At 32.7% G+C, this 13,634-nt stretch overlaps 1 protein-coding gene across 1 annotated transcript; it reads left to right on the plus strand.

The window, feature by feature from the left end:
- Positions 1–1,197: 1,197 nt before the first annotated feature.
- On the plus strand, positions 1,198–3,000 carry LOC131070030 (xylan glycosyltransferase MUCI21-like). Its single transcript, XM_058005581.2, has 3 exons — positions 1,198–1,255; positions 2,059–2,109; positions 2,309–3,000. The coding sequence occupies exons 1-3, from the start codon at positions 1,198–1,200 to the stop codon at positions 2,998–3,000; spliced, it is 801 nt and encodes a 266-aa protein (XP_057861564.2).
- The last annotated feature ends 10,634 nt before the right edge of the window (positions 3,001–13,634 follow it).

The following is a 13,634-nucleotide window of genomic DNA, read 5'->3' on the forward strand; positions in this document are numbered from 1 at the left end:
TCAATTATTTTCAAACTTTTTCTTTTGTGCAATGGGTGAAATATTGTGATTGTTTTTTTTAAGAATTTACCATTTTATTTGAACTACTTTTGGAATTTATAGTTTTAGTCATATCTGAATTTAAATGCATTTTCTGTTATAAAAAAAATGTTTTCTGTTGTTGACAACACATTTACCTTGTGGAATATATATTCTATAAAAAGCTTGGCTTCTGAAAGATTTTTGATTTTCACAGTTATACATAATATCATGTATCTGGATGCTACTCTGTAATGTTGTTAATTCTGACGTTCTGAGTCTTCTTCGAGACTCCTCTTCAGGAAAACTACAATATCAAGCTTGCTTTCTGGTTGAAGACATGTCCTCCTAAATCATATCTCATCTAAACTAGCAAGTCAATTCTTAAAACCATAAAAGCATAAATCCTCAAAAAATCCCCATTCTTGTGATTTTAAAAAAAATTCCTGGCTTGAACGATTTTTTCCCCAAAAAATTGCAATTTACTCAGTTGTGGTTTTGAACAATTTTGAAGGCTTTAAATTACAATTTTTTTTGTAAAAGTCATGAAACAAATCACATGGGAAACTCATTTATTGTCCACCAACTTGTCATGAAACCTTAAATCCCTAATTAGTAGGGTTTTTTCATTGATTTTTAGCACAATATGGAGTGCTAGCCACTGGGATGTGGTTCACTATCAAATATTTGTCATATTTCATTAGGTTACAAAGGCAAATCATATGTAGGTGACCTTGAATTGATGTATGTTTCTAATACATGTTAAGAACTTGAAAATAGAGACATGTGCTTTGGTATGCTACTATGCTAGATGTTAAGGATATTAAGATGGAATGGTTAAGAGATGTGTTATCTTTTTCTCAGTGTATTTCACACTATTTTATCTTTGCCTTAAGCTCGTATTGATGCTTTCCATGCATATAAATCCAAAGACACAATTTAGTGGGAAATAGTAGACAGTATCATAAATACTAATAAGCTTCTATATGATTTTTTTAAACATATTTGAACTTGTGTTACCTGGGGATGTGTCCGTAGGCCTAAAACACCCATCCCTATTTGTAGGAAGTCTTGAGGGATGACTCAGGGATGTCCCCTTGGAGCTAGATATTGCAGGAAATGTTCCCATTACTAGGGGATGCCAAGGATTGACGTTGGGAATGTCTAGCTATCTTGGAGATGGCAGGGGATGTCTGGGACATCCTCTTACCATCTTGGGCATGGCTGGACGTCCCTGGCATGAAGCCTCTTTTCTAAAAAAAAATACACAAGTCTCTAGGTTTAATGTTTGCATATTTAGGTCTTCTGCCCTTGGGATTGTAATTTGATAAATTGCTGATTTTGGACATACAAAGTTTTCTCTTGTTTTTGTTATTTGAATTTCATAAATATAGATAGTGAGAATGGACCCTAACCTTTATTGATCAAAATAAAATACTGTAATAAATATAATTACTATGATTTGTCAATGTTGAGACATATTTTAAAGAATGGATATGTCGTAATGATATTATGGCTAGGAGTGGTTATTGAGTTGATACAAAAAAAACCAAGAGCATGAAGCTGATTGTGAGAAATGGGTAATGGGAATAGACTAATCTAGAAGTTAACTTCTTTAAATGGTTTCAAAAAGAAGACTACAAAATGTGTTTTTGAGTACAAGTTCTGCTGCAAACATCACCATGGAGTATAAGTTTATCCAAAGAATTTCTGAAGAGGCTTACTTGCAAAAGATATACAAGCTTTTGTTTTCTTTTGGACAAGAACTTGTCTTGAAGATGGACCTCAACTCCTCTAGCCTCCTATACAGTGCTATGAAAGAAGAAAAAGTTGAGGATATAAACTCCTCCAAACAAGTAAAAAACTCATCTTCGAAAAACCAAAATAGAAGGAACCAGAAGTTGCTCCAGTTAAATTATTTTGAGTTCTTCACTCAAAGGATATAACTTGTATGCTATTTTTTAATATCACATGTATATTGACAATGAATTTTGAAAGCACTTTGAATTAAGTATGTGTTTATGTAATTTGTGGTGGCAGATGTGGGAAGAAACAATGCTTCTGGAGGAGATGGTAGGGGAATCCTATGCTGTGACCATTCTCACTATAGGACAGATGTTTGCTATTTGAAAATGTCTCCATTTCTCTTCATGCCCACATTTATAAATCAACTCAGGAGAAAATCAAGCCTTATACATGAAAATGGGAACAAAGTACCATGAGCACCATTGATGAAATCACCCTCAAAACAAGGGATGATAGTGATGATGCCTGCCAAGTTCATCATAAGTCCAACATAAATTACCCTCCATAGTTTTCTCAACAGGAGGATACACAGGCAATGTTTACCATGAATTCAATGATGGTTTGTTGCCTCTGTACATAAAATCCCAGCATCTCCATGGACAAGTGGTGCTTGTTATTCTTGAATACCATTCTTGGTGGGTGACAAAATATGGAGAGATTATTGGGCAGGTCACCAATTATCCAGTCATTGATTTCCGCAAGAATAAGAGAGTCCACTATTTTCCAGAGATGATAGTTGGGCTCAACATACATGACGAATTAAGTGTGAAACTAGAGCTCATGAAAGATGGAAAATGCATTAAAGATTTTAGAGAGCTTGTGAGAAAGGCCTATGCCCCTATATTTAGTTCCATGCCTCAAACACAGAGCATAACCAAAGAACAATCATTTCCCTTAAGGCATTCTAGGCTTGTTTCACAGCTAGGAAAGCCCAAATTGGTAAATATATCAAGAGAGAAGTCAAGGAAAATGATGAACCAGAAGGAAATTGTTAAATTGGCAAAGAAATTTGGGTTCGAGGTAGAAATACTGACTCCCAAAAGAAGCACACAGATGGTAGAAATGTTTAGAGCCTTAAATTCATGTGATGTTATGGTGGGAGTTCATGGTGCTACCATGACACATCTTTTGTTCATGAGACCTGGCTTTGTGTTTATACAGATTGTATCAAAATAATATTTCATTGTATCAGTCAAATAAAAATATGACTCTCTCTTATTTAAATGTATATAAACATATTTTGAAGTATAAGACAACTTACCACAAATATGCGAGCCAACACCGTGAGCACTCTTAGCACCAGAAAAGGGACAGTCTCAAAGAATCATTTGTAAAACACACATAGGTCAAGAAAAAGCACAAAGAGATAACAACAGTAGGTCTAATTGTTATCGGTAATAAAATTGGACCTTCCTGAGGTCCAACCACACAGGTCAAGAAAAAGCATAAAGAGATAATAGTAGTAGGTCTAATTGCTATCGATAGTACAAATTGGACCTTCTTGAGGTCCAACCACTAGTTTTAACAAGTGTAGCCCAAGAGTGACAAATTTTTCTTCAACCAACCATTAAAATTAGAATTCGTTGTGGATTGTATTTTTGCTTTGACATTTTCTATGTTTGAATTGATGTTATTCAACAAGCTAGGTAAATTTTGTATTATGTTTTTATATAATTAAATGTTATTATATAATTTTATGTTTAAATCATCAACTTTTTATTAAAAAATATAAAAAAATAGACTTAAGCTATCTTATCAAATACTATTTATTTGGGTAGTCATTTATTATTATTTTTTTACTTTTATTTTTGTATAGAAATCTTTCTTTTTTATTTGATCATAAAATTGTAAGAACTATAAATTTAACTTAATTACATAAAAAATGTAAGATACATAATTTTTTCTATATAAACTAGTATGTTAAACATTTTATATTGATACAATACATTCATCTTTAAAGTGATGCACTCACTAGTTTATATTAAGATATTATCTTAGAAAATTTATTCCAATCTACATTAATATTGAGAAAATGATGTGAAAATATAACTATGATGTCCAATATTTATAAAGAATTCATATAATTGACCTTTCAAATTAATCTAAAATACTTCCTTTTATTTTGATTTCCATTTTATAAACACTCTATATGAATTAAATTGAATCATTTTTATAAAAATAAGATTGTAATGAACAATTAATTTCAAATAACTCGAACTAATAATTCAATGAATATATTAATCTAATTATATATGATCATTTTTTTATATATAAATTAAAATAATTAATATTTTTCATTAATAGTTTACATTTGTACAATTCCATATATGGATTAATGTGCTTCTATAATAAAAACTAAAAAAACAGAATATCTAGACTACTATAATTTATAATTTTAATTTTAAAAGTACACATAATTTAAGAAAATGTGATAAAGACTCTGTATCCCTTCCCAGATGGAACTAAATATGATCTGCTACAAACGTTGTATTAAACTAGTAGAAAAATCTATTGTTGCACACAACATATAATCATAATCGCCCCCAAAATGTAGGGAACTAATCTTATGATAATCTATGACTAAGCTCACATAAGAGTTGGTCATATTCATAGATGATGCATTGTGGAATGTACATATTTGAGTGGGCCAGCATTAAACCATACACACTAAGCAACAAATTAAGTCTAGAGGATGTTATTCAACTTTGAGTGTTTAATACTTTTAAGCCTAGAAGTGAATTCTTAGTGTGACAACATACATTAAGCAACATATTAAGCTTAGAAAATGTAAGTCAACTTTAAGTATTTAATACTTTTAACCCTAAAATAATAAGCTTAGTGTGGATGATTTAAATCATTCCATCTGAATATATGACTTACTCCATATTCAACTCCACATTTTCAACTTTGAATGTTTCCCTTGTGTTTTAGAATTTAAATACTCAACTAGACTCACACTATCACATTTTTGTGTCCTGCTATAAATACGCTTCACCTCTTTCTTAATCCACACCACTGCTTTCTCTCTCTCAAACACTTGAGATTTCATCATAATTATTCTACGAGCTATTTATTCTATCCAACTATTTCTTGTTGTTATCTTTGTCGCGCATCTTTCTTAGAAGGACTCTGTCTAGCAATGAATATGGGAAGATCAATGCTTACCAAAATCATAACAATACTAGTTTTCATTGCTATGTTTGTCTTCCATGTCTCTACTCGATATAATCTCAAGGAAAGTTCAAATGATATAAACAACAACAAAGCAATCGATAATCTGGTTCAAATTGTTCAGCAGTTAAGGTCGTGTCCTAACTGTCAAAACTATATTCCAGATCCAACATGATGTACAAAATAACACAACTTGCAAATTCACATATGAACAGTCATATTGATATTCTAATCCAACAATGTTACTCATATTTTTCCCCATGTAATCTCATATGACAAATCATATTTATTATACTACTTATTGAATCCCTCGTCAAGCATTCAAAGAATATTCAGTCTCACAATATACAACTATTTGATGTTAATAAATATTCCTTAAACCAGCAATTGATAACAACTAAACGATTAACAAACCAAAATTAAGTCTTTAAATTATAAATATCAATTTAATATCCATCCAAATATCAACTATATCAAGGATTTACCTCTAAATAATTTGCTAGTAAAAAATCACTTATTAATGTTGAGGCAAGTTTATTAATATCAAACAATAAAAAAGTCTTATGTTTCAATAATAAAATTGCCACACGGAAAATATCAAAAACTCATTGCCATGCTTTGGAAGATATGTATGCACAATATGGTAAGGCATGCGATCTCAAGGAATGTGATGAACGCAAGGTATGCACAAAATAGATTTGGTTATAAGGCTTTAGATACCACAAATACAGATATAATCTATGAAATAAGAAAATCATAAGGTGCATGCAATGATACATCTGTGTTGAGAAAAATAGTACATTAATTGATTATATGAATGTCTCTCAAACAAATTTCATATATCTGACTACATAAGTATACATATGGAAGAATACCTTAGGTTAGATGGCATCCCATGAAATGTGATGATTGCATGAAATGCACAAGATGGGCTCTACAAAGATCTCAAGTAAATCTCTAGAATAATCCAACATGCCCCTATACTTACATTCTAGATAGTATTCGTGATGCATATAAGGCTAGAAATAAATTATAATATTTACCTTCTTCAATAAATGCACACCATTATTGCTCTAAACATATTATTATCGCTCTCTACAAAATATGGTCAAAGTACACCTTACATTATTTATCTAGATTGTGTCTGAAACATCAAGTAGATAAAAATAATGGATGGAAGATGAACGTTAATATAATTCAACTTATACAGAGAAAAACTAATGGATTATAACAATCCATTGAAAAATATTATTGTATGCATATTACTATAAAATTGAGATTTAAAGAAAACACTACTTGATGAAATAGTGAGACTAGTTTATAAAACAAAGGCTAGAAGTCATATTGTTTACCTTTCACTCTTGACAAGGAAATGGAATATCAACCATAACTTCCTTTGTAAATTCTCTTGAAAACCTCATGTAACAACTTCTTACTTGCAATTCTTTCTTCATTGCAAATTTTCTCTCCAAAAAAATGAATAAGAAATATATTTCCAAACTCAAATCAATTTGCTTCCAAACATATTTTCATAATGTGATTGAATAGGACCTGTCCAATTGTCTTGAATCGATTATTATTGTAAGAGCATTAAAACTCTAAAAAAGAATCAAGAATTGAACAATATAAAATTTTATGTCAACTATTACGAAAGAAAAAAATGATTTTGACATGGTTGTTTTGGATTTCTATCAGTTTTCCTTCACAACACTGACATATATTTTCAGATTACCAATGTCTGCTAAGTAGATTATTAGAACTTTGAAGAAAATGAAATTTACATTGTCCTGATTCATATTATCTTTTTATTTATTAATTTTCCTTTACATTTAAAAAAAAACTGTTATATAAAAATTCATAAACCTAAATGGTTCAACATTTTGAGTACATTATAACATGTATTAAAGCTTTGATCAGATCCAAACCATTACGCACTTGTTCTAGCAGGTACACCGTTTAGGTTGTGTATGTTTTACAAAGCGCACATAAAACCTCACAAATTTATAGTCCTTTCAAGTATTATAGATAGACATTTTCTTGTTTTTCAGACACGTATCCTTTTGCGACGCCATAGAAAAGGTCTTTATATTTAAGATTTCATTATACTCAATATGTATATTCTTGATTCTACACAATCAAGATAGAAGAAAGCGATCTGCCTCATAAAATGTCAAAGTTTAGTAAAAAGCGATAGATGATATTTCTCCCTGTCACCCCGGATCAGAAAAGTTGAAAAAAATGTTTACATTAGTTAAAAAAAATGTTATATAAATATTCATTTTGAGGAACAAATATGCATTATAACATGTATTAAAGCTTTGATCAGATCCAAACCATTACGCACTTGTTTTACAAAGCGCACATAAAATCTCACAAATTCATAGTCTTTTCAAGTATTATAGATAAGACATTTTCTTGTTTTTCAGACACGTATCCTTTTGCGACGCTATAGAAAAGGTCTGTTGATTATACTCAATATGTATATGCTTGATTTGTGAGTATAAAAACTAAATTCTACACAATCAAGATAGAAGAAAGCGATCTGCCACATAAAATTTGTCAAAGTTTAGTAAAAAGCGATAGATGATATTTCTCCCTATCACACCGGATCAGAAAAGTTGAAACTATGTAAATGTCTCCTGAATATCCATGGCGGAGAATCTTAATTAGGTCGTTGGATCCACAATAACTGTATTCAGCAGCAAGTAGGATCTGGAATGTTGCCTGCACAGTTAGGACACGACTTTAAAATCTCCACAATTTCCAGCAGATTATCAATGCCTCCATTTGTATTCACTTTTTCCTTGAGGATTGGACGGGCAGAGACAGCAAGGGAAAACATAACGTTGAGCACAAGGAGCACTACCATAAGTTTTAGAAGCATCGATCTCGCCATACTAATAGGCAAAGAAGCGTTTTCGGTTTACAAATGAAGAAAGAAAAGGTGGGTGAATATGTTGGATGATACAGAGCAAAGGTGCAGAATGAAAGTATATCTTAATTATAGACACAGATAACAGGAAACAGCTGTTTCAATTGCTCAATACTAAAACTCGGTGAAGAAGGGTGATGTTCAAACTTCAAAGTAAAACAATGGCGCGTTGGGGACTTTTCCGATTTCAAATGTGCTTTTATTTTAAATGGTGTAGCCCAAGAGTGGCAGATTTTTCTTGAACCAAACATTAAAATTAAAATTTGTTGTGGATTGTATTTTTGCTTTGACATTTTCTATGTTTGAATTGATGTTAGTCAACAAGGTAGTTAAATTTTATATTATCTTTTTATATAATTAAAAGTTATTATATAATTTTATGTTTAAATCATCGGTTTTTAGTTAAAAATATAAAAAATTATAAGTAAGTTATCTTATTAAATATTATTTATTTGGATAGACATTTATTATTAGTTTTTTAACTTTAATTTTGTTTACAGAAATCTTTCTAATTTGATATTAAAATTGTAAGAATTTTAAATTTAATTGAATTACATAAAAAATGAAGGAACACAATTACATAAACTAGCTTCTTAAACATTTTATATTAATAAAATACTTTCATCTTTAATTTAATGCACTCACTAGTTTATAATAGATATTATCTTAAGTAGCAAATTTATTCTAATTCACAATAATTTTGCAAAAATAGTGTTAAAATATAATTGTGGTGTACAATATTTAGAAAAAAATCATATAATTGACCTTAAAAATTAAACTAAAATACTTTCTTTTAGTTTGATTTTCATTTTGTCCATATTTAATATGAATTGATTGAATTATTTTTATAAAAATTGTAATGAACAATTAATTTCAAGTAACTTGGACTAATAATTCAATGAATATATTATTCTAATTATATACAATAATTTTTTTACATAAATTAACATAATTGATATTTTTCATTAAACATTTACATTTGCACAATTTCATGTCTAGATTAATGTGCTTCTATAATAAAAAATAAAAACTCAGAATATGTAGACACTTGTAATTTATAATTTTAATTTTAACGATAAACAATTTTAAAAAAATTTGAGAAAGACTTTATATCCCTTACTAAAAGAGGCTAAATATGACCTACTAGAAACATTGTGTTAAATAATAGAAAATTGCATTGTTGCACACAACATAAGAATCATAACTGCCCCAAAATATTGTGAACTAATTGTATGATAATCTATGACTAACCTCACATACGAATTGGTCACTTTCATAGATTACACATATATATTCTGGTGTATGACTTACTACATATTCAACTCCACATTTTCTAGTTTTGAATGTCTCCTTTGTGTTTCAGAATTTAAATACTCAATGAGGCTCACACTATCACATTTATGTGGCCCACTATATATACGCTTCACCTCTTTTTCAATTTGCATCACCACTTTCTCTCTCTCAACACTTGGGATTTCATCCTCTTATTCAATGAGATATTTATTCTCTCGAGTTATTTTGTGTTATCTTTCTTGGCCATCTTGGTTAGAAGGATGCTCTCTAGCAATGAATATGAGCAGATCAATGCTTAGTAAAATCATAATAGTACTTGTACTTTTCATTGCTATGTTCATCTTCAATGTCCCTGCTCGTTATAATCTCAAGGAAACTAAAAATACAAGAAATCAAAATACAATAACAAAGAAATCAATAATGTGCTTGAAATTGTGCAACAGTTAAGGTCATCTCCAAACTGTCCAAGGCAATATTCCAAATCCTACACGCTATACAAAATAATAAACTGGTGCAGGAGCACCCAGGACTTAGGCCAATTAGCTTTCACAATTTTGGTTTGTATTGACCCTAGCCAAGTCAGTAGTGAATAAGGACTCCAGGAGGGTCCAAGAGTTATTATTTTGGGTCAATGTAGGCCTATGTTGAGTTCATTCTTCTTAGGTTTACATTTTTGTGTAAATAGTGAGTTTGAGTAGCCAATTGACCTTTTTGTTGGTCAAAGGTGTCAAAACATGGTACAGGAATTAGGGAGGGTTAGTATTAGGAAAGTTTTAAACATCATTTGTGATGACTTGGAATAGGTATTGTAGGTTGGAAAGACCAAAAGTGCAAAAGTTGCAAAGTTGCAAAAAGTTGTCATGACAACTTTTGTCCTAAATTGGTTAGCAGTGGAGTTAGGGATTGTCCAACACCCTAGGAGGAATCCACACATGGGAAACCTATATATACCCCCTCTTGCACATTTACCAAGGTTGGAGAAGTGTGTGATGCAAAGTTCAACAACTGAAACTACTCATTTTCAGTCTTGTTGGCAGCATCTTGGCTTGGTTTTACTCATTTTGCAAGAATCCATTGATCCAAAAATGGATTGAGTTACTCCTATGTGTTATTGAATTTTTGGTTCAATTTAGATTCTTGTAAATACTATTCATTGGTGTTTTCTTGTTCAAGTTTGCAAACAGCTAGTTTTGGCTTGTATATAGTAGATTTCTTATAAATATGGTTGCCCCATGAGTTCCACAAGTGCTACCATCATGAATAGTTGGGAAATAGTAGGCAACCACCTGTAAATTATACATATGTAGGTTCAAGTGCTGGAGAGGAGTTTAAGTATGACTGTCACCTTATTCTAGGCGAGTCCAGGAGCAACCCAGCTAGAGGAAATAAGGTGAAAATAAAGTGTTAAGTGCAGGGGTGTGCGCCAAATCACCTTTTCAAAGTTTGGGGGGGTCCATGGAGTTTGGGAAGATTTTAATATGTAGGGAGAAGCTTTGCCAAACCCTTTTGATACCAAAAACCCAACTTGTTCATTCACTGTCAGTTAAAGGCCTAGTAAAGCCTCCAAAACCCTCATTTTGGGGTCCGTACATTGTACAGTGAAACCAAAGGCCAAAACCACAAAAAAACTTTAGGGATAGGTGTATCTTTGAGGAAAATCCAAACTTATTTGGGGGTCATTTGAATCGTTTCCACCCAAGCCTTAAAAGACCAGTTTTAGGAGGCCTAATTGGGCTAATTCCTTGTAGCCCTTTTCTAGGCAAGATTTCAGAATTGGTAAGAAACCTAATTATTGCAAGACACTAACGGAACCAAAATGCATTAAAAACACATTTTTAGGCACCTCCACACCTCTGTATCAACTCACAATGGTAGGAGGTCAGTTTGACAAGTTAAAGCCAAGAAACCATAATTGAGCACCTAAGAAGCACTGTGAATTGGTAGGGTTCCTAGCCAAAACACTTTAAGAAAACACCTTAGAGAGATGAAGAATCAAGAGAAGGACTTGAAGGTATAGAGAGAAACTAGGCCTAGTGAGTTGGTGCAATTGAGCAACACTAGCTAGGTGAAGTGTTGAGCAAACTAGGTAAACCCCATCAAATTGGTATCATAGCCTATAAGATTTGGGCTAGGTGAGTAGATGTCCTCAGTGGAATTTGTAGGAGACAACAACATGGTGACCAATGTAGAGCTAGAAAAGAAAGTGGATGATTAGGAATAAGAGAATAGACTCCTGAATGAGAAGTTGCTATAATTGGAGAGTAAGCTTGGAGTGGTAGAAACCAAGGTAGGTGAAGTGTTGGTAAACATGGAAGGAGCATAAGGGAAGGGTAAAAAAGTGTCAGAGATAGACAAGATACCTAAACTTGATCCTATCCTAGAGGAAGAACCTTTTTTGAAGGCATTGAAGGCCTTGAGTGTCAAATCACTGGAAGGATTGCCATTGTTCACTGGTAAGATGGAGGTAGAAGTGGTCCTAGAATGGATAGAAGGTATGGAGATTCATTTTGAATGTGAAAGCATAACTGAAGCCTAGAGAGTCAAGGTAGCCAAGTCAAGGATGAGAGGAGCTGCTCTAACATGCTAGAAATTTGTGCAAGATGAAAGGAAGAAAATAGGAAAAGCACCCATCTCTTTTTGGAAAGGGATGTTAGTCAAAATTAAAGAATTCTATCTCCCTGATGACTATGAAGTACAAATTCATAGGAAGAGGAAAAAATTAAGATAAAAAGATCTTGATGTTAGTAGCTATACGAAGGAGTTTCACAAACTTAGCCTTAGATCTCATGCGGTGGAAAAAGAGAGTCTCAAGGTTGCTAGGTACCTAAATGGTCTATGATGGAACATCCAAGAATAAATCAGTCTAATAAGCCAAAAAACAATCCATAAAACCTATCAACTTGCCCTTAAGGTGGAGGGAAAAATGAAAAGAAGACATGACTCAAGCAACAATAGGGGTAGGGGTAGAGGAAAAGACAATAGAAGCCATAGAGGAGGATTTGGAGGAAGAAGTTTTGAACAAAGAACACAAGGGGAGTCTAAAATCACTAATCAACAAGATAGTGGCAGCAGTAAAGGAGGATTCAATAGAGGAAGGTGATCCAATAGTGGTTTCAGAGGAAGATCTAGTGGCCAAGGTAGAGGTTCCTCATACTTTGCAACAATGAAGTGTTACCATTGTAATCAACTTGATAATCTAGCATATAGGTGTTCAGAGAAGGGATCATCATCACATGGTGCTGAAAGAAGAGTGAGCTATCTCCAAGAAGAGTCTTCAAGCAACAAGACTTCAGAAGTTGCCTTAGACTCAGAGGTAGGCAACAACTTGATGATAAGGAGAACATTGATCAAAGAACTGACTAGAGAAGAGCCAAGCCAAAGAAGGTCCTTATTTAGGATCAAATAGAAGATTATGGACAAAGTGTGCAAAGTAATCATTAATTCAATGTCTACAAATAACATTGTGTCAGAAGAGGCAGTGAGTAATCTCAAATTGTATAGGATACCTCACAACAATCCCTATAGAGTCACTTGGTTGATCAAAGGTGAACATGTCCTAGTCAATGAGCAAGCATGGGTGGATTTTCCCATTGGTAGCTATAAGGACAAAGTGTTATGTGATGTCCTACCCATGGATGCATGCCATCTTCTATTAGGAAGACCATGGCAATTTTATAGACAAGCTATCCATGATGGAGCCAAGAATGCATACTCCTCCAAGAAAGATGGAGTCACATTCAAGATTCAGTCTATCTTTGAGGAAGGAGAAAAGAGGGCAGCAGGTCCTAATGTTCTTTTGGTGAGTGAAAAATAGTTCTCAAAGACACTTGAGGAAGGTGAAGGTATAGGATTTGCACTTGTGATGAAACCCAAAGAAGAAGATAAGAAAGAGCAACAAGATTTTCCATTAGAGGTGCAAGATTTGTTGAATAAATTCAAAGGCATAGTAACTAAAGGACAGCCAGCCACCTTACCTCCTAAAAGAACCATAAGCCATCAAATAGACTTCATTCTCTAAGCATCCTTGCCTAATAAGGCAGCGTATAAGATGACCCCTCACAAAAATGTTGAGATTGCCAAGCAAATCCAAGAGCTCTTAGACCAAGGCCTAATTAGGAAAAGCATTACCCCTTGTGTTGTCCCTACCGTATTAGCACCAAAAAAAGGTGGTACTTGGAGATTGTGTACTGATTCTAGAGCCATAAATAGGATCACCATCAGATATAGGTTCCCTATTCTTAGAATAGAAGACCTAATGGATTGTTTAGGGGAAGCCAAGTACTTTACCAAGATTGACCTTAAGAATGGCTATCATTAAATTAGGATTAAGGAGGGTCATGAATGGAAAACTGCATTTAAGACTACTGAAGGTCTTTATGAGTGGCTTGTAATGCCATTTGGCTTATCCAATGCT

The sequence above is a fragment of the Cryptomeria japonica genome, chromosome 3 (assembly GCF_030272615.1).
Source record: "Cryptomeria japonica chromosome 3, Sugi_1.0, whole genome shotgun sequence".
Lineage (NCBI taxonomy): Eukaryota > Viridiplantae > Streptophyta > Pinopsida > Cupressales > Cupressaceae > Cryptomeria > Cryptomeria japonica.